Raw genomic sequence first — 27,577 nt, forward strand, 5'->3', positions numbered from 1 at the left:
CGGCATTTCACAGTTTGGAAATGCATGCCGTTTCAGTTTGCTGAAACAGTGTTTCATGTGACTGCTTTCCTGTTGGGGAAAATAGGTGAAGTCCTTCAGATCATTGTCGTTACATATTAGCTACATCATAAAAAGGGAGACAACATTTTTACATAGATTCTGCAAAATCCAACTCTGCTTTGGCTTCTTTTCTTGCACGTCTTAATATAGAGTGGCATACTTTATATAACAAGGTGAACGATATTTAATCATTCATAAGGCCTGAGCGAAATGGAGATGGTGTGTAGGAAGACTGTGGGAGATATGGGGGGGGGGAGAGGGAGAGTGTGTCTGTAGAGAAAAAGGTAGAGGATTTCAAGGGAAAGGAATAGGAAGTGGGGAGTTGGCCAAATCATAAAATTCAGGACTTTCACAAAACAAAAAATTCTGAATTTCGGTTCTTAGAGAAGCGAACCTCCACTTAGACCTACCCAGAGGGCAGGCCAAAAAGAGTGGCATACTTAATATAGATAGCCTGGCATGCATCTGCAACTTGTCCAAAAAAAGCCCTGAACCAGCTTTTATTGCAAGCCACCTTTGTTGAAATTTCTCTTTACAATGACAAATTACTTCTTTGAGGTGGAGGAGACTCTCAATATAGTGAAGCTCCTTACAATTCCAGCAAAGAAAATAGGCGAGCCTCTCTTAACAAAGAGGACTGCTAACCCAGAAGGGACCAGAGGGATTGCATAATATTATACTCTCAAACAGCAATTCCTTTATTGGCTTGAATTGCCTTTCTATTTGTCTCTATTAGGGGGCATTCCTTCTGCAATTTCATCTTAAAGATGCATTGTATGCAGCTGGGTTTACCTTCAAAAATCCTGAAATCAAGGGGTTGTCAGTATCTTAAGACCACTGTAAATTGGGTGTAAATCAGTTAAAGTCAGTCTAGCATGTTCAATCCCTTAACAGGTTCACTTCTGTGTGAAAATTTAATGCAGAAATGATACTGATTCCTCTATTATGCTTTTAGAAGTAGAAATGGTCATAGACTCTGTTCCTCTTTGCAACTCAGTCTCCCAAGTTGTTAGGGTGCTTATTCTACAAAATCCCCATTCTACATGTATCATGTTAAATATGCCACAGAAAGTAGAGTACTGTAGTTTTGCATGTTCAACTATGGCTCAAGCTCTGGTTCCCTCGACGCCCTGTATAGGCACTCTGCTGCAACTGATCTGGAATGTTGGAACTTAATCCAGCTCCATCTTGAAGGGCAGCACCACCATTGCTGCTGCTCAAAGTGGAAGATGGAATTTCCCTGCAAATGGCAAGCCAAGATGCACAAAATTTGTTATGAACTTCAACAAAGTGAATCCAAACATAAAGGCTTGCAAATGAAGTACTCCATTTTATGCACTCTTTGATGCCATTCAATTCATTGATGAATTGTGTTCCAACGTTTCCAATTGTGTGTCATATGACAACTATGAACATAACAGGGAATGCAGCTCAAGTTTTCTTTTGGCTGTAGCTTGAGCTTGATTTCCAAGATTGGTGTGGTTGCGCCTGAAACATCGTGTGTACTCATTCACACTGCTGTGCAAGAAAACCCAGCTTAGAATATATAAAATCATGACAAAGCCCAGTAAAGTTCCGGTTAACCGCAAGGGAAAAAATCATAAAACACAGCACTCCAAAATGTGGTCAATCCGAGGCATTGGAAGCCAGTCCATTTGTTCAATGCACGGTAGCCCACATATAATCTACAATGCACTCTCAGGATACAGCAGAAAATGGTCCTCCATTTTACTCGACCATTCCTTCAGCTCATTGGGGGTACAAGTGTCACCCTTGAACTTAGCTTAGACAAAACAATTTTATCCTTAGCATCCTTGTCTTAATGAGTGGAGTCTCAATATATTGATGGAAAGGTATGACTGACCTGAGATCTGCTGGCAGGGTCTTGTACTCATTAAACCTTTGACATAGACCATCCACCTCAGGCTGGCACCCTTGGGAGCATTGCTTCTGGGTGGCTCCCTGCTCCTATGAGCTGTTACACTAGTAGAATGGTCGGCCTTCCTTGCTGATGACATGAAACCATGAGGGTCTGCAGTAGGCTCAGCAATGATGTCATCATCAGAATCTGAGTCATGATCTCGGGAATGCTCCATAGTCTTGGACCTGGCCCCAAGCTGATCCAGCCTTCTATTCATGGTGGCAAAGAAGTTCTGCATTCTCAAACCATTAGCCTTAATTTCCAAGCTCATCTCATCCTGGACTCCTCACTGAGCCAATGCCCAATTGAGTAGAATGTATCAAAGCATCATCCTTTGGACTGGGGTCAAGGTCCCCCATCTGATGCTTCCTATTGTGGCTTCCAGGCCTCCTTGTAGGCATGATGTGATCCCTATGAATCTTGATATAAAAACACTGTTTATAACTGTGTTGGAGGGATTAATTCAATATCTAACAGTAGATTCACTGCCAAAACACTGTCTGCTCATTGTGGAGGCTTAGAAACACTGTATGAACATAGATTCACTGCCAGATCCTCTATAAAAGCACTCTTTGCAGACTGTTTTAATTCTCTGTTTGCACACAGTGTAAACCCAGCTGTTTAGAGACACTGTGTAGGACTTAGAAACTGTTTGAACAATCAATTCTCTACCAAAATACTGAATAGAGGCTCTATTGAACTGGCCAAGGCAGTAGATTCACTGCCACGTGTCAATTTCTGACTTGATAGCTACACAGTTTGCCCAATTTGACTGAATCAAAGCTCAATTCTCCAACCAAGGTTCAATTAAGGTATGAATGGAATAGTGTAGAGCAGAGAAACAGGTAAAACTGAAAAGCCCCAATTTATAAGACCTGTAGGTAGAGAAATCTCTCAACTTGCACCACTTGGATACCAGTTTACCTTAACCCAGCTGTTTAGAGACACTGTGTAGGACTTAGAAACTGTTTGAACAATCAATTCTCTACCAAAATACTGAATAGAGGCACTATTGGAACAGTGTTTGGACAATTACTGTCTGAACAGAAATTCTAACTGGCCAAGGCAGTAGATTCACTGCCACGTGTCAAATTCTGACTTGATAGTTACACAGTTTGTTCAATTTGACTGAATCAAAGCTCAATTCTCCAACCAAGGTTCAATTAAGGTATGAATGGAATAGTGTAGAGCAGAGTAACAGGTAAAACTGAAAAGCCCCAATTTATAAGACCTGTAGGTATAGAAATCTCTCAACTTGCACCACTTGGATACCAATTTACCTTAACCCAGCTGTTTAGAGGCACTGTGTAGGACTTAGAAACTGTTTGAACAATCAATTCTCTACCCAAATACTGAATAGAGGCACTATTGGAGCAGTGTTTGGACAATTACTGTCTGAACAGAAATTCTAACTGGCCCAGGCAGTAGATTCACTGCCACGTGTCAATTTCTGACTTGATAGTTACACAGTTTGCCCAATTTGACTGAATCAAACCTCAATTCTCCAACAAAGGTTCAATTTTGGTATGAATGGAATAGTGTAGAGCAGAGTAACAGGTAAAACTGAAAAGCCCCAATTTATAAGACCTGCAGGTAGAGAAAAAGTTCAACTTGCACCACTTGGATACCAATTTCAAGGTAATGAAGGGGAAAATGACCTACAATGGACCCGAAACTTGGTGCAGGGCTTGCAACAGCCACTTCTACTCCTAGATACCCCTCAGTAGGCTAGCACTAAAGGAGAAGGCTAATCAAAAAGTAGTCCAAATCTCTTCATTCAAGCTACAACTGCTTGTGAAGTCTAAACTGTTACGCTCTAGCCGAGGTAGCATGACCTCGGAAGAATCAGTCGACATTTCCCTTATAGGATCTATCTTTGTAATATGTGTGTTTGCGCTTTATGTAAATGATCGGGAGGGATTAATGTCAAGGTCCTAGGTGAGGGCTGATAGCACCAGACTAGATAGATCTGAGACCAAGGGCCTAGTGCAAAGATTGTGCCTAGGGGCAAGGAATTAAATGCATCCCAAGAGAGGGGTGAAATGTTGCATTAGGAAGGCCCTATATGGATGACATGTGGCATCTAGATCTATCTAGGGATTTGGGGTCTATCAAGGCTAGTGAGAGAAGATAAGGATGTGGATTTTTACGTGATTTTTGTACAGCTCCGTCTCTCTCTTGCTTAGCAGTCTTGGCAGAGTTGGCTGGGAGGAATATGAAGGTGCTACTCCCGTGATTAGGCAGGGGAGAACAGAGGAGAAGAAGAAACGGTGTTACAGTTGGTATCAGAGCTTAGGCTGTGTAGGGGAAAGGAGTGGAGCGTAGACCTGTGGGCAGCGCATGTCGATGGGCTGGACGTGGGGCCCTACGAATCGACGAATGAACAGATTTCTGACTGGGGTCCCGTAGGTGGTGGATTTACGGAACGCGTCGATCGTGACGTCGATGTGCAGCACCCTTTTGACGAAGGCAGTTCGAGGGGTTGGCTGGAGAGTAGATCGTTAGCGCAGGTCCTAGTCTAGGGTGGAGATCGTCATCGACAGAAACAGTTGGGACCACCGAACAGTACGTGGAGAGTTGATCGGACCTGACAGAGGTTCGTTGACGAAGGTCTTCGACCACCGAACAGTACGTGGAGAGTTGATCGGACCTGACGGAGGTTCGTTGACGAAGGTCTTCGACCACCGAACAGTATGTGGAGAGTTGATCGGACCTGACGGAGGTTCGTTGACGAAGGTCGTTGGTAGAAGGCATCGTTAGTTGTTGAGGTGACCTTGCGAGAGGCTAATCGGTGCATAGGGAAACCCGTGGAGAGCTGTTGGTAACAGCAGTCGACTGCTTCTCTGGCACGTATACAATCAGAGTACGGATGATTTACGAGAGCTGATAGTAGGCCGTACGTGCAGGCTGCAAGCAGCAGGATTCGAATTCCAGGGAGCCTTTTATCTATTTTCCCTTTTGGTTTTCCTTAATCCCTGTTTTGTCAGAAGCAGTTAGACTTTTATGGTTAGCGATTGGTATAGCAAGAACAAATTATGCTTGAACAGCTTATGCCTGTGTGTTTCAGTTAGAATTAGATTGCAGGAATTTCCCTAGTACAGGGAAAAGCGCCATATGTGATACATGCCTGTATTAAATACGTGATCGGTGTGAAGGTGGGATTGCAGGAATTCCCTAGTATAGGGAATTGTGTTCAGAGTGTCAGTTTGTGATTACAGTGTTCTAAGGGTGTTTTTTTTAAAAAAAAAACCCCAAAACAAAACACCTATTGAACTAAATGGAAGCAGAAGAAGGGGCTTCCAGGAGGGACCCTGGTGAATCAGGAGTCCGGCCGACCCAGCAGGGATCGCGCCCAGTAGCTCATACGTTATCTGGCAGGATTGCATTGCTGGAAGATGCCTTGCAACAGTTGTTAGCACAGCAGTTACAAGCCAATGCAGGGCAGTCCGAACTTAGGAGAGTACTACAGAGTATGTCTGCCAGACCTTCTCGAGAGGAGAAGGGAAAGGCTCCAATGGAACCGGAGTCTAGTGTCCATACGGTCGAGCCTAGGAAGGCTAAAGTGCCAAATATTGCTAATTACAGACCGGAAAAGTATTCTGGTCAGATGAACGACCGTAGCTCCGATGTCATTGAGACCTGGCTACACAAATGGGACGAGGCGTTCGCCATTTGTGAGATCAGAAATGACATCAAAAAGATCCGCGAGGCCACCCATATGTTTAGTGAGGCTGCGGATCGGTGGTGGATTAAACAACAAAAAGACGGTATAGCATCCACTACCTGGGAGGGGTTTAAAAGAGAGTTCAGGAAACACTTCTTACCTCCTGACGAGGCATCCCGAGCTTGGGATCAATATAGGAACCTGCGTCAGAGAAATTTATCAGTGGCAGAATACACTGATAAGTTTCGAGAGAGTGTAATGAAGGTTGACGAACCCCTGCCTCAATCAATCCAAGTGAAAGATTTCATATTTGGATTGAATGATCGAATAAAAATGGAAGTTCGGGCTAAGTACGCGAACACGCTAGATGATGCAATAGCTATAGCCTTGAACTACGAGGATGCCAAGGGCAGCAAGCCAAGTGGGTTTGCACAGGTCGGAACCCAGTATGGGTATCCGAAGAAATCTGGGTTTAAGAAGAAGTGGACTAGTAGAGGGAGTGGTTCGCAGCCGAGTGGTCAAGCCAAGCAGGCGAGGCCGGCTGAAACTCCTAAACCAAGTACCACCATTGGAGTGAAGAGAAAAGTAACTCCAATGGCAGCCCGGGCTTGGTCTAAGTCTCCCTTGAACCCGGAACAAAGGGAAAAAGCGAGGAGAGAAGGCTTATGCTTTGGTTGCCTTCAACCTCATCAGTGGAGAGATTGTCCACGTAATAAAGATCGTCGGATGGCTGAGATGGTGATCTCAGAGTGCGACGTGGAGATGCAGGGAAGTCCCAGAGCGGAAGAGATGCAGATTCAGCTAGCGGGATCTTCTCAGAGGTTAGTACCTTGTTTGTTCTGTGTGTCTGTTACTAAGTTAGTGACGAGTGCACCTGATAACATCCTATCTAAGCCCGCAGCAACGGGGTATACAGCCTTCAATGATACGGAGTTAATCAAAATGAAAGGGCAAGTGGCCAGTCATGATGTCATTGTGTTGTTTGACTCAGCGTCAACTCACAATGTGATTAACTCCAAGCTCGTGAAGAGGCTGAAATTAAAGACAAGTCCATCTGACTATGCGTATACAGTCAGGATGGCTGATGGAAGTTCAACTGAAGTATGGGACCAAAGGGTTACCCAGTTGGAGCTTCAGATTCAGGACTATACTGAGAAGCTTGATTTTGAAATAACCAAGCTTGCTCATGCGGATATAGCCCTGGGAATGGCGTGGCATTCTAGGAAGAATCCAGCCATTGATTGGAAAAAGCACGTATATCAATTCAAGATGAATGATGTGCTTTATGTCTTGCGAGGTGGAAAAGATATACCTCAGGGACCGTTGGTTTCCATAATGGAAATCAGAAAGGCTCAAGTAGAGTTTTTATACCTTTGCACCGCATCGGTAGAGTCGGTGAATGATTCTTCGACTAGCACTGATGTTACGCAAAGTGATGAGATGGCCAAGCTGGCTAATCTTATAACAGAGGAGTTCTCTGAATGCTTTAGGGATGAACTACCTTATCGGTTACCTCCAGAGCGGAAAGTTCAGCATAAGATTGAACTGATCCCGGGGGCAGAACCTGTAAATAGACCTCCCTATAGAATGAGTTTTACTGAAGAAGCGGAGGTGCGTAGGCAACTGGAAGAATACCTCAAGTTGGGGCAGATTCAACCAAGTTTCTCACCTTTTGCTTCACCAGTGATATTAAAGAGGAAAAAGGATGATACGTTTCGCCTCTGTATAGATTACAGAGCATTGAATAATATCACTGTTAAGCACAGGTATCCGATGGCTCGGATTGATGATTTGCTAGATGCATTACATGGAGCCGTGATTTTCAGCAAGATAGATCTTAAGTGCGGCTATCATCAGATCCGGATTAGAGCCGAGGATGTGCATAAAACCGCTTTTAGAAGCAGGTTTGGTCATTATGAGTTTTTGGTGATGCCCTTCGGACTTACCAATGCTCCAGCGACCTTCGTCATGCTTATGAACGATTTACTACGTCCGTATATCGGAAAGTTCGTAGTACATTTTATTGACGATATCTTGATATTCAGTAAAAGTATTACTGAGCATCGTGAACACTTAAGGATAGTGTTCAGTACTTTGAGGAAAGCCAGTCTTTATGTGAATAAAAAGAAAACTATACTGTGTATGGTTAGGCTTGAGTATCTAGGGTTCATAATTACTCCACAGGGGGTAGAAATGGATCCGAAGAAAGTGGCTGCGATACTAACTTGGCCAATCCCTCAGAGTCTGACCGCGTTGCGATGATTCTTGGGATTTGTCCAGTTTTATAGAAGGCATATCAAAGGATATTCCGAAATAGTATCGCCATTGACTGATCTGACCTCAGATAAAGTACCTTTTATTTGGGGACAGAATCAACAGGAAAGTTTTAACACCATAAAACAAGCTGTGGTCTCAGGACCGGTGTTAAAAATAGTTGATCCCCAGAAACCGTTGTTCCTAGAAACCGATGCAAGTGGCATTGCGGTAGGAGCAGTCCTCCTTCAAGAGGGAAGGCCAGTAGCCTTTGAAAGCAAGAAGCTTTCTCCCTCTCAAAGGAATTGGCCAACTCATGAATTGGAGTTGTATGCAGTTATCCATGCTTTGAAAACATGGAGGCATTATCTGTATGGTTCAGAGTTTTATGTGGATGTAGATCATGATACTCTGAAACATTTTTGTAAACAACCTGACTTGAGGGGCCGCCAAGCTAGGTGGGCAGAGCTCATGCAGGAGTTTAATTTAACGATTCGGTACCGAAGAGGAAAAGACAATAAGGTTGCTGATGCGTTGTCTCGCATTATGCACAATCTGAGTTTCACGGTATTAGAGAGCGCTCTAATGACCGAGATCAGAGAAACTCAGAAGGTGGACGAGTTTGTCCAGAGCTTATGGCCTAAAGCTCATGTGTTAAAACCCGGGGAAAATGAAAAGGATGACCTGGCATCCAGAAAGGGCCAAACTTATGCAAGATATACCATAAGGGATGGTATGCTAGTTAGAAATGGCAAGGTTGTAGTACCTGGTCAGAATGATCTCAGGCAGAGAGTCATTCGACAATGCCATGATAGCCCGTGTGCGGGACATCCAGGTGTCGAGAAGACATATGATCTCGTGAAGCGAGATTTCTTTTGGCCAAAGATGAAAAAGCATATTCATGAATATGTGACACGGTGTTTCTCGTGTCAAGTAAGTAAGGCCGAGCGGGTGAAGCCACCCGGACTTTTACAGCCCTTGGAAATACCACTAAGTAAGTGGGAGAGCATTTCCATGGACTTTATTGTAGGGTTACCTGCAACACAAGGAGGGTATAATTCTATCCTTGTGGTGGTTGATCGTCTAACCAAGATGGCTCACTTCATTCCGACTAGAGAGTCTATTAGTGCCCCGCAAGTAGCGGATTTGTTTATTAGACATATATTTCGTCTGCATGGATTGCCTAGATCCATAGTGTCAGACAGAGATGTCAGGTTTACCGGTCACTTTTGGACAGCGGTATTTGAGACACTAAGGACTGAGTTGGGAATGAGTAGTGGGGATCATCCTGAGACGGATGGTCAGACGGAGAGAGTCAACCAGACTTTAGAGGATATGCTGAGGGCATATGTGTCATTGAGGCAACATACATGGGACAAGTGGTTGCCATTGTTGGAGTTTGCCTACAATGATAGAAAACATTCATCTACTGGGTTCAGTCCGTTTGAACTGAACTATGGTTATAGACCAGCCAATCCGACTATAGTTGGAGTACCTCAGAAAGTGCCTAGTGCCGCGAACTTTGTAGTTCAGATGCGGGAGATGCTAGCACTTGCGAGAGCTAACATCCGCCAGGCTATGGATAGAGCCAAGGTGTATGCGGATGAAAATCGGTCTATAAGAGTATTTGAAGAAGGAGAAAAAGTTTTTCTCAGAATTCCTTCGCACTCGAAGTCGTTGACTTCAGGAGAGTGTGCTAAGTTATCACCTCGATACTGTGGGCCGTGGTTAATTCTGAAAAGAATAGGCAGTGTAGCCTATAAATTAGAATTGCCACAGGGGTGTAAGGTGCACCCGGTTTTTCATGTTTCACGTTTAAAGAAATTTTTACATACTGGTGACTCACTAATCGAAGGTGTGGTTTTGTTTCAGGAGATAGAGGATATTGCAAGGCGCAAACCAACAAGAATCCTGGACCGAGGAACAATGCAAATACGAAATCGGAAGATACCCACGGTGTTGGTTGCATGGCATGGTCAACCTCTATCCGAAGCTACTTGGGAATCCGTATATCAGTTGCGGAGAGTGTTCCCAGACTTTATCATCGAGGACGCTGATGTCTGAAGAGGGAAGGAATGTTACGCTCTAGCCGAGGTAGCATGACCTCGGAAGAATCAGTCGACATTTCCCTTATAGGATCTATCTTTGTAATATGTGTGTTTGCGCTTTATGTAAATGATCGGGAGGGATTAATGTCAAGGTCCTAGGTGAGGGCTGATAGCACCAGACTAGATAGATCTGAGACCAAGGGCCTAGTGCAAAGATTGTGCCTAGGGGCAAGGAATTAAATGCATCCCAAGAGAGGGGTGAAATGTTGCATTAGGAAGGCCCTATATGGATGACATGTGGCATCTAGATCTATCTAGGGATTTGGGGTCTGTCAAGGCTAGTGAGAGAAGATAAGGATGTGGATTTTTACGTGATTTTTGTACAGCTCCGTCTCTCTCTTGCTTAGCAGTCTTGGCAGAGTTGGCTGGGAGGAATATGAAGGTGCTACTCCCGTGATTAGGCAGGGGAGAACAGAGGAGAAGAAGAAACGGTGTTACATAAACGATTTCATTTTAGTCTCTCCCAAACAAGCATCTAAATCTAAATCTAGCTGATAGGGCAATGCACCATTTAAGATAGAAAGAATTATCGCAATACCAGCAGGCCACAAGGACATGCCAGCAATGGAGGGTTGAGATAATTATGATTACATGGATGTTGGCAAAGATTCATATGGGAACCCTTGTGTTGATGATCATCTGTTTTGGGATACCCAATTTGATATGTACAACATCTCTCCTGAGGCATTCACAGGAGCTCAAGTGCCCACACACTCAGACTAAAAGGAGCAATCAATGGTGCAATAATTGGTAGACGTTTTGTTATCTTGGTGGATGGTGGGAGCACCCACAACTACATAAATTCCAACTCTGTCCAAGCAGTCAGGTTGCATCCTACAATGATTGATCATGGCCAGCAAGTACAAGTGGCTAATGGGGAGCATATTCTCCGTAGGTACTGTTGTCAGGCCACCCAAGTACTGCTGTCACTAGATTATATCTTCCAAGGAGACTTATTTGCTTTGGATATGGACCTATAGACATTGTTCTAGGCTATGAATGTAGTTCAATCACATGTATATGAGATTCTTCCATAAAGGTAAGGAGATACTTTTGAAGGGTTATGAAGCACCTAAATTGGTTGTCATTTCTTCCAGGAAGTTGGCAAAAGACCTAAAAAATGTTTGTTCAGTCTATGGCCTTCATCTTGCCAAATCTGAGGACACCAAGGAAGTCATGGTTGAGGATCAAGAGATGAAAGAGCTATGACAGCAATATGTAGATGTGTTTGCTGACCTGCCCCATAATCTCCCACCTCAAAGAGACATTGATCACTCCATCACTCTTGAACCAAGTTCCAAACCAATCTGCAAAGCTCCCTACAGTTTGTCAAGACTGAAGAGGGAGGAGGTGGCTAGGCAGGGAAAGGAGCTGCTGGATAGAGACTTCATCACTCACAGCCAATCCCCCTTTGCCTCACCTGTCCTTTTCGTGAAGGAAAAAGATGGATCCTATAGGATGTATGTTGATGACAGAGACCTCAACAAAATGACCATAAAGAACAAATTCCCTATACCTAGGGTTGATGATCTCTTAGATGAATTGAAAGGAATCAAGTTCTTCACCAAGATAGACCTCAAGGTCTGGATATCATTAGATTAGGATGAGAGAGGAGGACGAACCAAAGACAGCGTGCAGAACTGAAAGGGGGTTGTATCAGTTTATGGTGATGGCATTTGGCCTTACCAATGCCCCAACTACTTTTCAGGCCCTCATGAACAAAATTCTATAGCCTTACATCTACAAGTTTGTTTTGGTATTCTTTGATGATATTCTTTTCTATAACAAGACTAAGGAGGACAATCTCTCTCATATGAAGCAGATTTTGGAGCTTTTAAGAACCCACCAGCTCTATGCCAAGCCAAGTAAGTGTACCTTCATGGCAAATGAGGTGGAATATTCGGGACACATTGTGGGCAACAATGGAATCAGGGTAGATCCCAAAAAGGCGAAATGCATCATGCAATGGCCACAACCTGCAAATGTTACTCAGCTGAGAGGCTTTCTTGGCCTTGCCTTCTTCTATAGGAGATTCATTAGGTACTTTTCCGAGATAGCTGCTCCTCTCACTGACCTGCTGAAGAAAGACTCCTTTGAATGGACATTAATGATTCGATGCAGAAAGAGCTTACAACAATTGAAGGTTGCCCTCTCCTCAGCACCCATATTGGTATGCCTTGATTTCTCCCCACCCTTCATCATTGAAACAGATGCTAGTGGGAGAGGCATTGGTGCAGTCCTAAAGCAGCATCATGGAGTAATTGCCTATGCCAAGGAGATCACTTTTCACATATATGACTAGGAGATGTTGGCTATATTCCATGCCACTGAGAAGTGGCATCATTATGTTCATGGCAGCCATTTCAAGGTAAGGACTGACCATAGAACACTCAAGTATTTCTTGTCCCAAACTATTCTCTCTCCTAAGCAATTTCTATCATTCAAAACTATGATTTTGGCAATAAAGCAGCAAAGGAGAACACAGTGGCAGATTCTCTATCTATAATGTGGGCATGTACCCTAAGCTCTATCACTGAAATATACAAGAAGTGGATTTGAGGAATCCAAGAAGAATACCTTTCAGACCCTAAGGTTGCTGTCATTTTCCAGGACCTGCGAAACCCCTCTTGTCAAGACCATCCTAATTACAAACTGTATAATGGACTGTTATGCTACAACGTTCAGACCCTGAGGTTGCTGTCATTTTCCAGGACCTGCAAAACCCCTCTTGTGAAGACCATCCTAATTACAAACTGTATAAGGGATTGTTATGCTACAAAGGGAGGATTTTTCTTGTGGAAAACCCTCGTATAGGCTGCTCGTCCTGCAGGAGATGCACTCCTCTCCTATGGCTGGTCATATGGGACTGTTAAAGGCCTACGAAAGGGTGAAGTAGAGCTCTATATGGAAGGGGTTATGGAAGGATGTATACAAGTATGTTCAAAGCTGCAGGCCCTACCAACAGAACAGATAATTGAACCTCAGGGCAACAGGCTTGCTTCAGCCTCCTCCCATTCCAGAGGGTAGGTGGACCCACATTTCAATGGACTTTGTAACTGATCTACCAGTGACAACAATATTTTTGTGGTTGTGGATAGGCTCACAAAGGCAGCACACTCTATACCTACAAAGACACAATATTCAGCTTTCTATGATAGCTGCTAAGTTCATGGAAAATGTATTCAAATTACATGGTCTGCCACAAGAAATACTGAGTGACAAAGACACCAAATTCATGGGCCAGTTTTGGCAAGAATTGTCCAAGGCAATGAGGACACTCCTCACTCCAAGTACTAATGACCACCCTCAAACTGATGGCCAGTCTGAAAGGGTAGGTGGCTAGAGGAGTACCTTAGACATTTCTGTTTTGACACCCAGGCCACATGGGACAAATGGCTACACTTTGCTGAGTCTTGTTACAACAACACCAAGCACACCTCCATTGGGATGAGCCCATTTGAGGCCATGTATGGGTACAAGGTTCATGTTCCCTCTATTGTTTTGGATGGAGCCATGACTAACCAGCAAAGCCATTGACGATTTGGCACACATGGCAGCTTTACTTCAGCAACGCAAGGACCACATGCTTAAAGCCCAAGCACACATGAAGGCTTATGCTAATGATCATAGGAGGGAGCTTGCTTTTGAAGAAGGAGATTATGTCTTCCTATGGCTCGATAAGTTCAGATATGTTTCATTGAAAGGGAACACAAACACTAAGCTGGCCCACAGATACTATGACCTACAAGTGTTGCAGAGAATTGGTGAGGTGGCATATAGGCTGGAGCTACCTTTTTCTTCCAAGATTCCCAGTGTGTTCCGTGTATCCCTTTTGAAGAAATACTTCGGCCACAGGGATCAGGTTATGGAAGAGCTGCCTATGGCCATATTCAGTACATACCTGAGAGATCATTGGATTCAGAGACCACATCCTCAGAAACAAATCCTACATTCAGTACTCAGCAACAAATCCTCTAATGAATGCTAAAGATCAGTTCACATATGTTCTCCAACATTAGGTAGTGACAACTCCTCCATCACGTTTTATCTAGCATAATTAGCTACACCTCCTACATCACATTTCGTAATTTCCATGACAGTGAAGCTTCTTCATAAGGATTGTCCAACACTAGAATCAATCTTGATAGATCATTTTGCTAATCCCCACCTACCACAGTGAATCCAATATTTTATTGTTTCCAAAATCAAACAAGACCCCACATTCCACATTTGAGTTTGCCATAAAGCAATAGAGATCACAACAGAGAAATAAAGGAAAACATGACCGTAAGTTCCATCTGCTTTACATAAAATTATCAGTATGCATTGGGCCTTGAGTATGACATCAAATGGAGGGGATTACGAGAAGAAGAGTCCTCATGGCAGCCCTCTTCCATAGTGGATCGATACCCTTACTTGCTCAGCTGATGTTGGGACCAGTTATGATAATTTTCAGCTATGTGGAGCTGCTGAGACTTTGTCTACAGCTGCAACAGTGATTACTCACTATTACAGACCTGCTAAGACCAGATAAGAGTTCTCTCTTCGTATATGGCTGTATTCCCTTGTTACAAATCCCTTGCAAATTTGAGGGCAAATTCTATTTTGGGCAGGGTGGACTGTAACAAAGGTGAAATTTCCTTGGTAATTTTTTGTCAAGACAGCCTTTAATTGGCTTGTAAATAAGTTGTATTTTAAGTAGGGGAAGCCTAAAGTTGCCATGCGGGATCCTAGGATGGCTATTCCGTAAGTATTGTTGTAATTTTGCGAGGCCCAAACCTATAAAAGGAAAGGGAGGAGGAGAGGGAAGGGGGGGGGATTCCTGCTCCTCCATGGATCCATTCTTAAATTGCAATATAATACACATTCACTTCCAGCTGAGCCTCCATGCTCTTGGCTGAATTGAATAGGACTACCACTCCTAGTCTAGGAACTCTCTTCCTCGCCTGTTGCTTGTGCAGCCCATCACAAGCTAGGGTTATATACATGATTCTAGGTACTTTGATGTTTCAGCACATGGATTTCTACTGTTTACTTGCTGTCTTATCCATCTACATTCATCTGCTGTTATTTCTGCATACATAGGCTGTGAAACTAGGCTTAAACTAGCATGTTGTAAGCTAATTTAGCTACATTTCACCAAGCCATTTTTTATGAATCCAACACAAGATAGTAGGATCGATGGATGAAGCTTTTGATTGCAGATCTATAAACCATTGTAGGTAAGCGTAATGGCAACTTCTTACGTTTAGGTTGGTGAACTCGGAGATGAGATCAGCCTCATCTTCAGGCTTGAATGCTTGTTCAAACTCAGCACATGTTTTTTGGTTTCTCCTTTAACTCACACCACCAACCAGATGCTTTTCCCTTTGACATTTGAATCTTAAGGACATCAGAAAAGGAGTGGGCGCTCTGTGCTCTGATGTGTCTCTGATGGAATGAGAAGTGTACCTCTAACATTTGTCCAACCATGCATCAATGCACCGAGGAATATGCTCCTCCTCCTCACCTGCAAAGGTCTTAGGTGTAAAGGATGGCACTATGGGAACACTCCCTCCAGCTCCCACTGCCAAGCCCATAACTGTGCCTTGCAGCACTGTGATCATTTGAGTTTGCATCTTGGGGCACGAACAGGTTCCCCAAGTTCTTCATTTGTGTTCCGAAATATGTCTTTAGCTTTGCGTGCTACATCTTTGTCACAACATTATTTCACCCTCTTCTCCATGAGGCTCCTCAAGTTGAGGCATGCTGGCTGCAGCTTCCTCGTGCATGCGACTCCCTTCAGCGAGAATAGAAGAGAAATGTGAAGGTGGAAAGAGAGGGAGAGAACTGCAAGTATATGAATAGAGAAGGAGAGTTCTAGCAGGTGTAGTGCAGAAGTAGAGCACTGAAGAGGAAGAGATGATCGGAAGATGCAATTTGCTGCCAAACAGGTGCAAGAGAATCTGCTGCAAGTTTTGATGCATATGTTTATACTATGGTCTACACCAACTGTTGGGCGCTGATGACGTCAGTGGGGATGTCATAGTAGCTAGTCCCTGCTATGTGTCATGGAGTTTACGGTTTTCAGCCTTATGAGTGATTATCATGAGATTGAAACTGCAATATGTGTTGTATTTTCAGAGGATGAGTTTGGGCATATTCCTGGATCCATCTAGATATATCTGCTGCAGGTTTTGATGCAATACCCTGGCTGGTTATGCTATCTTTTGTAGGGGAGTAATCTGCTCGTTCAGGTAGCTCTTAGTGGGCTAATTAATCTCCTGTAGGCTGCTGCAAAGGGGAGCAAAGGGTCTTTAATAACCTGAGCCCTTCTCTTGTAGAAAGCAGGTCCAAAAGCAATCCAAGATCAGCCAAATTCGAGAAAAGCTCTCAAAAGAAGAGCTTTTCTGCTTTCTAGGGCCTCCAGGCTTATGATTCGTGCATTTATTAGATGGTGTTTAGGACCAGCAAGCTTTGACTAGTACAACACTAGGTCCTTGCTAGTATCGTCATTATTTGAGATCACTACTCAAACCTCAACCCTAATTAGTAATTCACAAAGACGTGTGTAATAACGCCCTGCACCATGGAGAGCACATGTACTATAGGCCCTGCCAAAAAGCATGAGCCTGACAGGGAGAATCTTCATCAGTTGCAGCTCCCTGTTAGAACTTAGGTGCAAGTTCTTGCACAGCATTGCTACACAGGCCCTTTATCAGCGACAAAATATTGCAGCAGCCATGATGACAGGCCGAATTTTATGCATTGTTGATTGCTTCAGCCCCCAACCTTGATTCACGACTGAGCTAGCTGGGCTACTGTGTCAGCAATCAATGCAAGAACAGCCTGTTGTTCTAAATAGACCCCTACAGGGACATGCAATCCAGTTCCAACCAGCTATCTGCTCTCTACAAGCCTGAGATCCCCCCTCACCTCATTTGGGATGTGCATACACAGACTGCTGTGAATTAAACCTCTAAAACTTACTCCATAAATCGCAACAGTCCTACCTCGTCACATAACAACAACTCACAGAAACAGTCTGCACAGATGAGACACGTACCTCATACCTAGCACCATGCACTTGCATACCTTGCAACGATTTTGAGGGCTGCTTTGATACCAATTGTAAAGTCACCTCTAACGTCTAACTGTAAACATAGGCCAAAACAACAGTCAACAAAACAAGAGGATAAATAGCAAGCGACTTACCTCCCAGCTACACTCTGAGCATGTGGTCTAGAGATCAGACTCCCACAAGCCCATGCCTATACTCTCGTGTCCCATACCACCAGAACCCGTTTCCAAGAAACCTTCAGCACATCATCTCATGATTCACCATGTAGAAGACAAAAGTCTAGGCTCAAGATCCAGGCCAGAACGTCCAATGGTGTGTGCTCACTGAATGAACCTCATAATAGCCTTGGCCACTCTTATATAAAAGAGCATCCTGCTTTATGGAAAGCTTCTCAGCTAAAATTAGCCAATTGGCCCTTTGCTAGTGTCTAAGCCCTCTAGCCCTATGGTAGCCTTCTTCCCTTTATCTCAGGGTCCCCCTAGCCCCATTTAGCGTCTACGTACATAGCAGTCATTCCCCAGATTGGTGGGCAAAGGTGTGAGAAGTGCAGCGAAAATGACCAGAAGAGAGAGAGAGAGAGAGAGAGAGCACGCTGAGCACACACCACACTGAGAAGGAGAGAAAGACACAAGAAAACTGCAAGTGATCTCTGGCAAAAGCCCCGCTACAACTGGGGGAAAACCTCCGCACAACAGGCTGCTCAAGAGCTCCACAGAACAGCCTCAACCACTGGAGGCACACAGTGGTGGAAGAACAGCTCTACAACCCTGTTCCAGACCTCAAGTGATGAAATGAGCGCTGAGAGGGGGCCTATATATAGCCCCCCAGCCCCTCCCTAGTCGGGTAGGGCAGGCTGGCCAACCAGCCTGCAAAGTCGCCAACCCAACAGGCCTTCTGGCCAACCCCCACCTCCAGCCTACAAAAGGGCTGCATACAGCCCTATATAGAGGCGTCCCTCACAGCCTAGGGAGCCGACCTAGCAGCTAGGGGGCCGACCCCCTCTGGCCTCTATGAAGGCTGCTGCACAGCCCCCATATGAGTGCTGTAGGCCCTGCTACATAGCCAGTCTGCCCCTCTCCTAGGGCCAACAACTGCTGCCCTACCATGGGTCTCCAAGAGAGCCTGCCAAGGGTGGCCTATCCTACACTACCCTCACAGGGGGTAGGCACACCCACAACACAAGCCCTCACTCATCTACCCTAACCTCACACACCCATACTTGGTGGAGGCACCACCAGCAAGAGGATACTCCTATCCACACTTGGGAGGATTTCAAAGAGCAAATGTTCCAGACTTTTGTATCACCCCTTGCCATAGATAAGTTGGTGTGTGGATGGTATGGACTAACCCAACAAGGTACAGTGAGGAACTATATCAAAAGCTTCTAAAAGATATCTTTGGTTGCCCATGGGATTGATTTAGGAGGCAGGCTGCTTAGGTTCGTTCATGGACTCCATCCAAGTATAGCAGCTGATGTGTCAGCCCAAATCCCAGCACTCTAAAGGAGGCCATGAGATTGGCTGAGCTCTATGAACCTAAGTACAACCTGAAGGAGAAGGGTGTGGGCATTGGACACATTGGTAGCAAACCTATGAACAAGGGTAGCTCTCCAATGGTTTCCAAGCAAGTGGTACCCTCTACATCAGTCACTCCTATTCCCAGATACCCCTCAGTTTATGGCAGCATGGGAAACCTCAAGCCTACAAGGCTGAGGGATCAAATCCTTCAAACAGGCCCAGCCCCAAGCAAGACCTTGTTATCCCAGGATGGTTGCATAAGTTAACTGATAGGCAGTCATATGTAACTAGATGAATCCAAGAACATTCCCAAACTCATCCTCTAAAACCACAACATAGTGTAGTTTCAATCTCATGATAGTCACTCATAAGGTTGAAAACCATAAACTCCATCACGCATAGCAGGGACTAGCTACTATGACATCCCAACAATGGGATGTAGACCATAGTAAAAAAAAATTCTCTCACACATATAACTCCACACACCCACACAAACTTGATCCATTTATACAAAGTCTTTGTACTGAGTTTCTGTCGGCACTCCAGAGGTGAAGGGCAGACTCAGCCATGACAAAGGCTACCACTAAAGGAGAAGGCTAATCAAAAAGTAGTCCAAAATCTTTTCATTCAAGCTACAACTGCTTGAGAAGTCTAAAGATTTCACTTTAGTCTCTGTTATGCTCTAGCCGGGATAGCATGACCTCGGATAGATCGGTGGGCATTTTCTCTTAGATGACCAACTTTTGTAATAGTTAATGTGCGTAATTGAAATGGTCAAGAGAAGTAACTGCCAAGGTCCTAGGTGAGGGCGGAATGGCATTGACTAGATAGTTCTGAGTGCTAAGGCCTAGGTGCACCTAAATGTGCAATAATGCCAAGGGGCAAGTAGGTTTTAATGTGCCCCAAGAGAGGGGTAAAAAAGGTGCACCAAGTGGAGAGGCTAAAAAAATGTTGACATTTGGCAAGGAGAACTATCTAGGGAAATGAGGGTCTCATGGATAAGGATAAATGAAAAATAACGTATGATCCGACGATGAACTATCCTTGAGAAATGGCTGGGTGGAATAACAGAAAGCCATCGCCCGTGAGAGTTTTAACAACGAGTAGAGATTCAGGCAGTAGATCAACGTGTGGATAGGTAACGTAAGGGCAATAAGCCAAGGAAGAAAGTAGGTGACAATTGGTATCAGAGCGTGATCTACGACGAAATAGGTGAAGGCGTAGGATAATGGGTCGCGGGACCTTCTTTAATCGGAACCTGTTCTTAGAAAAAGGCACGGCTTTCGTCAACTGCAAACGCCTCATGACCTTCACGGAGCTCGTCGCTGGTCGCAGGGGTCTCCGTTTTGCCCATCAACCTGGTGATCATCTTGCGTAGCACTTCCTTCATGTTACGTCTGGAATTTGCGACGGTCTTTAGTTCTGCTGTGACCTCCCGATATCATTGGACGGAACTGATCGGCGCTAGGTGAGGCTACGTAGAGATAGACAGAAAGCAGGCTCGGAGCAACCGTCGGCACCCCTGCGTGCGAAAATAAAAGGCGACCGGGTTTGATGAAATATTGAAAATAATGAACGCTGAACTTAGGATAACGTAGCAGTTCGGCAGTCGACGGGTTGTTCTAATTACTATCAGGTGGACGAGGATTAGCACAGGGTGGCTGTAAGTGGACTCGAAGACCGTGTTGGAGCCTAGCTGCATCAAAGAGCCAAGTTGGGTCGTACCTACGAATAGCTGGAGCAGCCGGGATCGTCGCAAAGATCAGGGAGCCCTTTCTTTCCGTGCAGTTTTTTTTTTTGTTCTCATATGGTCCTGTGATTTCTGCATTGTAGAAGAGAAAAAAAAAAACAGGAAAGCAGAACAGAAGTGAAGGGTGTATATATATTGGTTATTTGGGTTTATTTTATTTTTTTATTTTTTTTTTAAAAAAACCCCATCTTCCACTGTGAACCTATGGAAGCAGAAGGGCGAAATTCAAGGGCGAATCCTAGTGAGTCTAGAGTACAGTCTACACAACAGATGTCACATCAGGCAGCACCTACTTTGATTGGTAGGATTTCGATATTAGAGGATGCTTTACAGCAGATTATGAACCAGCAGCTTCAAGTGAATGCTGGTCAAAATGAGATCAGGGAGATGGTGCAAGCCTTGTCGGCTAGACCGTCTAGAATTGATAAGGGCAAAGCTCCAGCAGAGCCAGAGCCCAGTGTACATTCTTTAGAGCGCGCAAGGGTCAAAGTGCCCAATATCGCTAATTATAGACCGGAGAAGTACGCTGGTCGGATGACCGAGCGCAGCTCTGATGTGATCGAGGTTTGGTTACACAAGTGGGAAGAAGCCTTCGCCATTTGTGAAATTAGATCCGATCTAAAGAAAATCCGCGAGGCCACACACCTGTTTATTGAGGCAGCGGACAGATGGTGGATAAAGCAACAGAAGGATCAAGTTGCTCCAACCACCTGGGAAGGGTTTAAAGCTGAATTCAAGAAACACTTTCTTCCACCTGATGAAGAATCCCGAGCTTGGGATGCTTATAGAAATCTTCGTCAAAGGAGTCTGTCAGTGGCAGAGTACACTGACAAATTCAGGGAATGTGTTATGAAAATAACAGACCCTCTCCCTATGTCGGTTCAGTTAAAAGACTATATCTATGGACTGAATGACAAGATCAAAATGGAAGTTCGGGCTAAATATGTGACTACACTAGATGAATCTATAGCAGTAGCCCTGAACTATGAGGATGCCAGAGGTAGATCTAGTGGATTTGTGCAGGCAGGGACTCAGTATGAGTACCCGAAAAAAGGGGGATTTCCGAGGAAATGGGTTTCAAAGACAAGTGTCTCGCAGCCAAGTGGTCAAACCAAGCAGGTGAAGCCGGTTGAGGGACCAATAAAGACAAGTACCACCATTGGGGTGAAAAGAAAAATAACTCCAATGGCAGCCCGGGCTTGGTCAAAGTCCTCGTTGACCCCTGAACAAAAAGAGAAAGCTAGAAAAGAAGGATTGTGCTTCGGCTGCCTTCAGCGACATCAGTGGAAGAATTGTCCACTGAATAAAGATCGTCGCACGGCTAATATGATAATATCTGAATGCGACGTAGAAATGCATAAGTCCCAATGCGGAACATATGCAGATGCAACTGGCGGGACCTTCTCAGAGGTTAGTATCTTGTTTGTTATGTGTATCTGTTGCTAAGTTAGTGACGAGTGCACCTGATAACATCCTATCTAAGCCCGCAGCAACGGGGTATACGGCCTTTAATGATACGGAGTTAATTAAAATGAAAGGGCAAGTGGCCAGTCATGATGTCATTGTGTTGTTTGATTCGGCGTCAACTCACAATGTGATTAACTCCAAGCTCGTGAAGAGGCTGAAATTAAAAACAAGTCCATCTGACTATGCGTATACCGTTAGGATGGCAGATGGAAGTTCAACTGAAGTATGGGACCAAAGGGTTACCCAGTTGGAACTTCGAATTCAGGACTATGCTGAGAAGCTTGATTTTGAAATGACCAAGCTTGCTTATGCGGATATAGCCCTGGGTATGGCGTGGCATTCTAAGAAGAATCCAACCATTGATTGGAAAAAGCACGTATATCAATTCAAGATGAATGATGTGCTTTATGTCTTGCGAGGTGAAAAAGATATACCTCAGGGACCGTTGGTTTCCGTGATGGAAATCAGAAAGGCTCAAGTAGAGTTTTTATTCCTTTGCACAGCATCGGTAGAGCCGGTGGATGAGTCTTCGGCTAGCACTGATGTTACGCAAAGTGGTGAGATGGCCAAGCTGGCTAATCTTATAACAGAGGAGTTCTCTGAATGTTTTAGGGATGAATTACCTTATGGGTTACCTCCAGAGCGGAAAGTTCAACATAAGATTGAACTGATCCCGGGGGCAGAACCTGTGAATAGACCTCCCTATAGAATGAGTTTTGCTGAAGAGGCGGAGATGCGTAGACAACTGGAAGAATACCTCAAGTTGGGGCAGATTCAACCAAGTTTCTCACCTTTTGCTTCGCCAGTGATATTAAAGAAGAAAAAGGATGATACGTTTCGCCTCTGTATAGATTACAGAGCATTGAATAATATCACTGTTAAGCACAGGTATCCGATGGCTCGGATTGATGATTTGCTAGATGCATTACATGGAGCCGTGATTTTCCGTAAGATAGATCTTAAGTGTGGCTATCATCAAATCCGGATTAGAGCCGAGGATGTGCATAAAACCGCTTTTAGAAGCAGGTTTGGTCATTATGAGTTTTTGGTAATGCCCTTCGGACTTACCAATGCTCCGGCAACCTTCGTCATGCTTATAAACGATTTACTACGTCCGTATATCGGAAAGTTCGTAGTACATTTTATTGACGATATCATGATATTCAGTAAAAGTATTACTGAGCATCGTGAACACTTAAGGATAGTGTTCAGTACTTTGAGGAAAGCCAGTCTTTATGTGAATAAAAAGAAAACTATACTGTGTATGGTTAGGCTTGAGTATCTAGGGTTCATAATTACTCCACAGGGGGTAGAAATGGATCCGAAGAAAGTGGCTGCGATACTAACTTGGCCAATCCCTCAGAGTCTGACCGCGTTGCGATGATTCTTGGGATTTGTCCAGTTTTATAGAAGGCATATCAAAGGATATTCCGGAATAGTATCGCCATTGACTGATCTGACCTCAGATAAAGTACCTTTTATTTGGGGACAGAATCAACAGGAAAGTTTTAACACCATAAAACAAGCTGTGGTCACAGGACCGGTGTTAAAAATAGTTGATCCCCAGAAGCCGTTGTTCCTAGAAACCGATGCAAGTGGCATTGCGGTAGGAGCAATTCTCCTTCAAGAGGGAAGGCCAGTAGCCTTTGAAAGCAAGAAGCTTTCTCCCTCTCAAAGGAATTGGCCAACTCATGAATTGGAGTTGTATGCAGTTATCCATGCTTTGAAAACATGGAGGCATTATTTGTATGGTTCAGAGTTTCATGTGGATGTGGATCATGATACTCTGAAACATTTTTGTAAACAGCCTGACTTGAGGGGCCGCCAAGCTAGGTGGGCAGAGCTCATGCAGGAGTTTAATCTAACGATTCGGTACCGAAGAGGAAAAGATAATAAGGTGGCTGATGCGTTGTCTCGCATTATGCACAACCTGAGTTTCACGGTATTAGAGAGTGCTCTAATGACCGAGATCAGAGAAACTCAAAAGATCGACGAGTTTGTCCAGAGCTTATGGCCTAAGGCTCATGTGTTAAAACCCGGGAAAAGTGAAAAGGATGACCTGGCATCCAGAAAAGGCCAAACTTATGCAAGATATACCATAAGGGATGGTATGCTAGTTAGAAATTGCAAGGTTGTAGTACCTGGTCAGAATGATCTCAGGCAGAGAGTCATTCGACAATGCCATGATAGCCCGTGTGTGGGACATCCAGGAGTCAAGAAGACATATGATCTCGTGAAGCGAGATTTCTTTTGGCCAAAGATGAAAAAACATATTCATGAATATGTGACACGGTGTTTCTCGTGTCAGGTAAGTAAGGCCGAGCGGGTGAAGCCACCCGGACTTTTACAGCCCTTGGAAATACCACTAAGTAAGTGGGAGAGCATTTCCATGGACTTTATTGTAGGGCTACCTGCAACACAAGGAGGACATAATTCTATCCTTGTGGTGGTTGATCGTCTAACCAAGATGGCTCACTTCATTCCGACTAGAGAGTCTGTTAGTGCCCCGCAAGTGGCGGATTTGTTCATTAGACATATATTTCGTCTGCATGGATTGCCTAGATCCATAGTGTCAGACAGAGATGTTAGATTTACCGGTCATTTTTGGACAGCGGTATTTGAGATACTAAGGACTGAGTTGGGAATGAGTAGTGGGGATCATCCTGAGACGGATGGTCAGACGGAGAGAGTCAACCAGACTTTAGAGGATATGCTGAGGGCATATGTGTCATTGAGGCAACATACATGGGACAAGTGGTTGCCATTGTTGGAGTTTGCCTACAATGATAGGAAACATTCATCTACCGGGTTCAGTCCATTTGAGCTGAACTATGGTTATAGACCAGCCAATCCAACTATAGTTGGAGTACCTCAGAAAGTGCCTAGTGCCGCGAACTTTGTAGTTCAGATGCGGGAGATGCTAGCACTTGCGAGAGCTAATATCCGCCACGCTATGGATAGAGCCAAAGTGTATGCGGATGAAAATCGGTCTATAAGAGTATTTGAAGAAGGAGAAAAAGTTTTTCTCAGAGTTCCTTCGCACTCAAAGTCGTTGACTTCAGGAGAGTGTGCTAAGTTATCACCTCGATACTGTGGGCCGTGGTTAATTCTAAAGAGAATAGGCAGTGTAGCCTATAAATTAGAATTGCCACAGGGGTGTAAGGTGCACCCGGTTTTTCATGTTTCGCGCTTAAAGAAATTTTTGCATACAGGTGACTCACTAATCGAAGGTGTGGTTTTGTTTCAGGAGATAGAGGATATTGCAAGGCGCCAACCAACAAGAATCCTGGACCGAGGAACAATGCAGATACGAAATCGGAAGATACCCACGGTGTTGGTTGCATGGCATGGTCAGCCTCTATCGGAAGCTACCTGGGAATCCGTATACCAGTTACGGAGAGCTTTCCCAGATTTCATCATCGAGGACGCTGATGCTTGAAGAGGGAAGGAATGTTATGCTCTAGCCGGGATAGCATGACCTCGGATAGATCGGTGGGCATTTTCTCTTAGATGACCAACTTTTGTAATAGTTAATGTGCGTAATTGAAATGGTCAAGAGAAGTACCTGTCGAGGTCCTAGGTGAGGGCGGAATGGCATTGACTAGATAGTTCTGAGTGCTAAGGCCTAGGTGCACCTAAATGTGCAATAATGCCAAGGGGCAAGTGGGTTTTAATGTGCCCCAAGAGAGGGGTAAAAAAGGTGCACCAAGTGGAGAGGCTAAAAAAATGTTGACATTTGGCAAGGAGAACTATCTAGGGAAATGAGGGTCTCATGGATAAGGATGAATGAAGTAGAGATTCAGGCAGTAGATCAAAGTGTGGATAGGTAACGTAAGGGCAATAAGCCAAGGAAGAAAGTAGGTGACAGTCTCTCCCAAACGAGGCAACGCACCATTTAAGACAGAAAGAATTATTGCAATACCAGCAGGCCGCAACATGGATGAAAACTTCACACATAGGGCAACGAACCACTTAAGATAATAAAATATCAGCAACCCAAGATGCCCAGATAGGAACGCATGATAGAGCAAACGTTCCTCGATGTATATAGCCATTAACTAAAATAATTAATTTTGTGAGATAAAAGATTTCTGACTTTGTACAAAGACAAAAAAACCCACAAATTTGAGAGAGAATGACTCCATATTTTAACATCTGGAATGCAATAATTCTCTTCATATACAAGGTAGCACATATTCTCAACCAGCCTTAATGCTCACTAACGGTCATCATGCTGCCCAGCAAATTGAAGCCTATAATCTTCATACATTGAAAGATTCTCAGCCTAGCGCTCATATTGCGCACCACAACCAAGAAGTGCTGGACCAACAGCCACCTTTAAATTTAACAAGAAAAAAAAAACCACAAGGGGAATTCCCTCCGTAGAACCGAATTCCAGAACACTGCTACCTTCTGGCCACAAAGACCAGACAAAAGATGTAGAAAGACCCAAATGATGCAACTTACTGGTCAGAAGGGAGACCACCATGAGAGAGAAAGCCTTGAGCTTCTCTGCCCAGCTCAGCTTCTGAGTCAGCAAATTTGAAGTTGGCATTTCCTACGAAACCTGAAAAACCATGCGAACAGGATTAGAGCCGGCAAGCTGTACACGGAAGTCGGTGCCAAATCCTGAAACAGAGGGCATGCGATGACGAAATTCACAAAATACTAGCCCTTTAGTTTCAAATATAAGGCAACGTTTCTCCAAAAAAAGTGTTCCTCACAGGCAACCGCTGAAGACTGTTGGCTCTTAGAGGGCAAACATGAAAACATACAAGACATAAAGGACAGATGCTTTCACCTGAAAATACACCTTGGACCACCATAATCACCGCAAAACATAGGGTGACGATCAAAGCCCAAAGAGATGAGGCATTTCGAGCAGGAGCTGGCAATTTTCTTCTTTTCACTCTCGTATTCTCTAGCCTTGCCCTCCTGGCACACATCATACGACTCGTTTGAGATGAGTTTGGAATTGGCGGCCGAGGATGCCGAGGAGGCTTTTTGCAAGTAGGTTTCATCGGAGCGTGCAATGCTTTTGCAGCCCCACATTCAACTACTGGAGCACCTGATCCTCTACTTAATAACTCTCGGTCTGCGCAGGAAACCGTAGCTTGCCCAGGATAGAAAGCACATGAAGCTTGATTATTTTGAGAGTAGGTTCTTGACTTGAGCACTGTTTTCTCTGTTGAGAGAGATCCCTCTGCATCGCAGGGTGTCGTTTCCCCTTGTTCTAGATCTACATTGGTGGTTAAACTCTCGCCGTTTTCAATATCAAGCGTGCATGTGTTGGTGTCCGTGTTTCCATTCATGTGCCGAGCAAGTAGCATTGTTGCATCATTTGGAGCGTTCCTGGGTGCCCGAGCAATTTCAGCGCGGCGCATTTCGTTCACTTCAGAACCGTTGTAGTACTTCCTTAAGAGAGATCTGACAGCGGACCTCCACATGCCTCTGTATCTCTTGGTTCTGTTGATGCGTGGTCGAGCAACGAACCCGCGAGTGCAATCCTCTGTCTGCGCAAAAAGGAACTCGTTGATGAAATCCAAAATCTGGATCTCCAAAACGACTTCGTCGGAAGAGCGCGCAAGGCCAAGAGAGGCAGGGGTATTAACAGGAGGGATAAGACGATCGCCCAAAGCCATGGAAGGAGAAGAAACCAACAAGGGAGGCAGAGGAGAGGAGGCTTCAAGGCAACGAGGAGGGTACGTACAACGGAGAGTAGCCACTTGGAGTGCCCGCTTCATCTGTCGGCCTAGTGGGGCTACTGTTAGCGGTTA

At 44.5% G+C, this 27,577-nt stretch overlaps 1 protein-coding gene across 1 annotated transcript; it reads right to left on the reverse strand.

Moving 5' to 3' along the window:
• Positions 1 to 552: 552 nt before the first annotated feature.
• Positions 553 to 27,577, reverse strand: LOC147903054 (uncharacterized). Its single transcript, XM_087373637.1, has 3 exons — positions 26,602 to 27,577; positions 26,268 to 26,367; positions 553 to 1,300 (listed from the first exon to the last, which is right to left on the reverse strand). Exons 1-3 carry the CDS (start codon positions 27,542 to 27,544, stop codon positions 1,156 to 1,158), a joined length of 1,188 nt encoding a protein of 395 aa, XP_087229763.1. The 5' UTR covers positions 27,545 to 27,577; the 3' UTR covers positions 553 to 1,155.

This window comes from Dipteris shenzhenensis, chromosome 4 (assembly GCF_047967505.1).
Source record: "Dipteris shenzhenensis isolate YYH24624 ecotype China chromosome 4, Dip_SZ_1.0, whole genome shotgun sequence".
Taxonomy (NCBI): Eukaryota; Viridiplantae; Streptophyta; class Polypodiopsida; order Gleicheniales; family Dipteridaceae; genus Dipteris; species Dipteris shenzhenensis.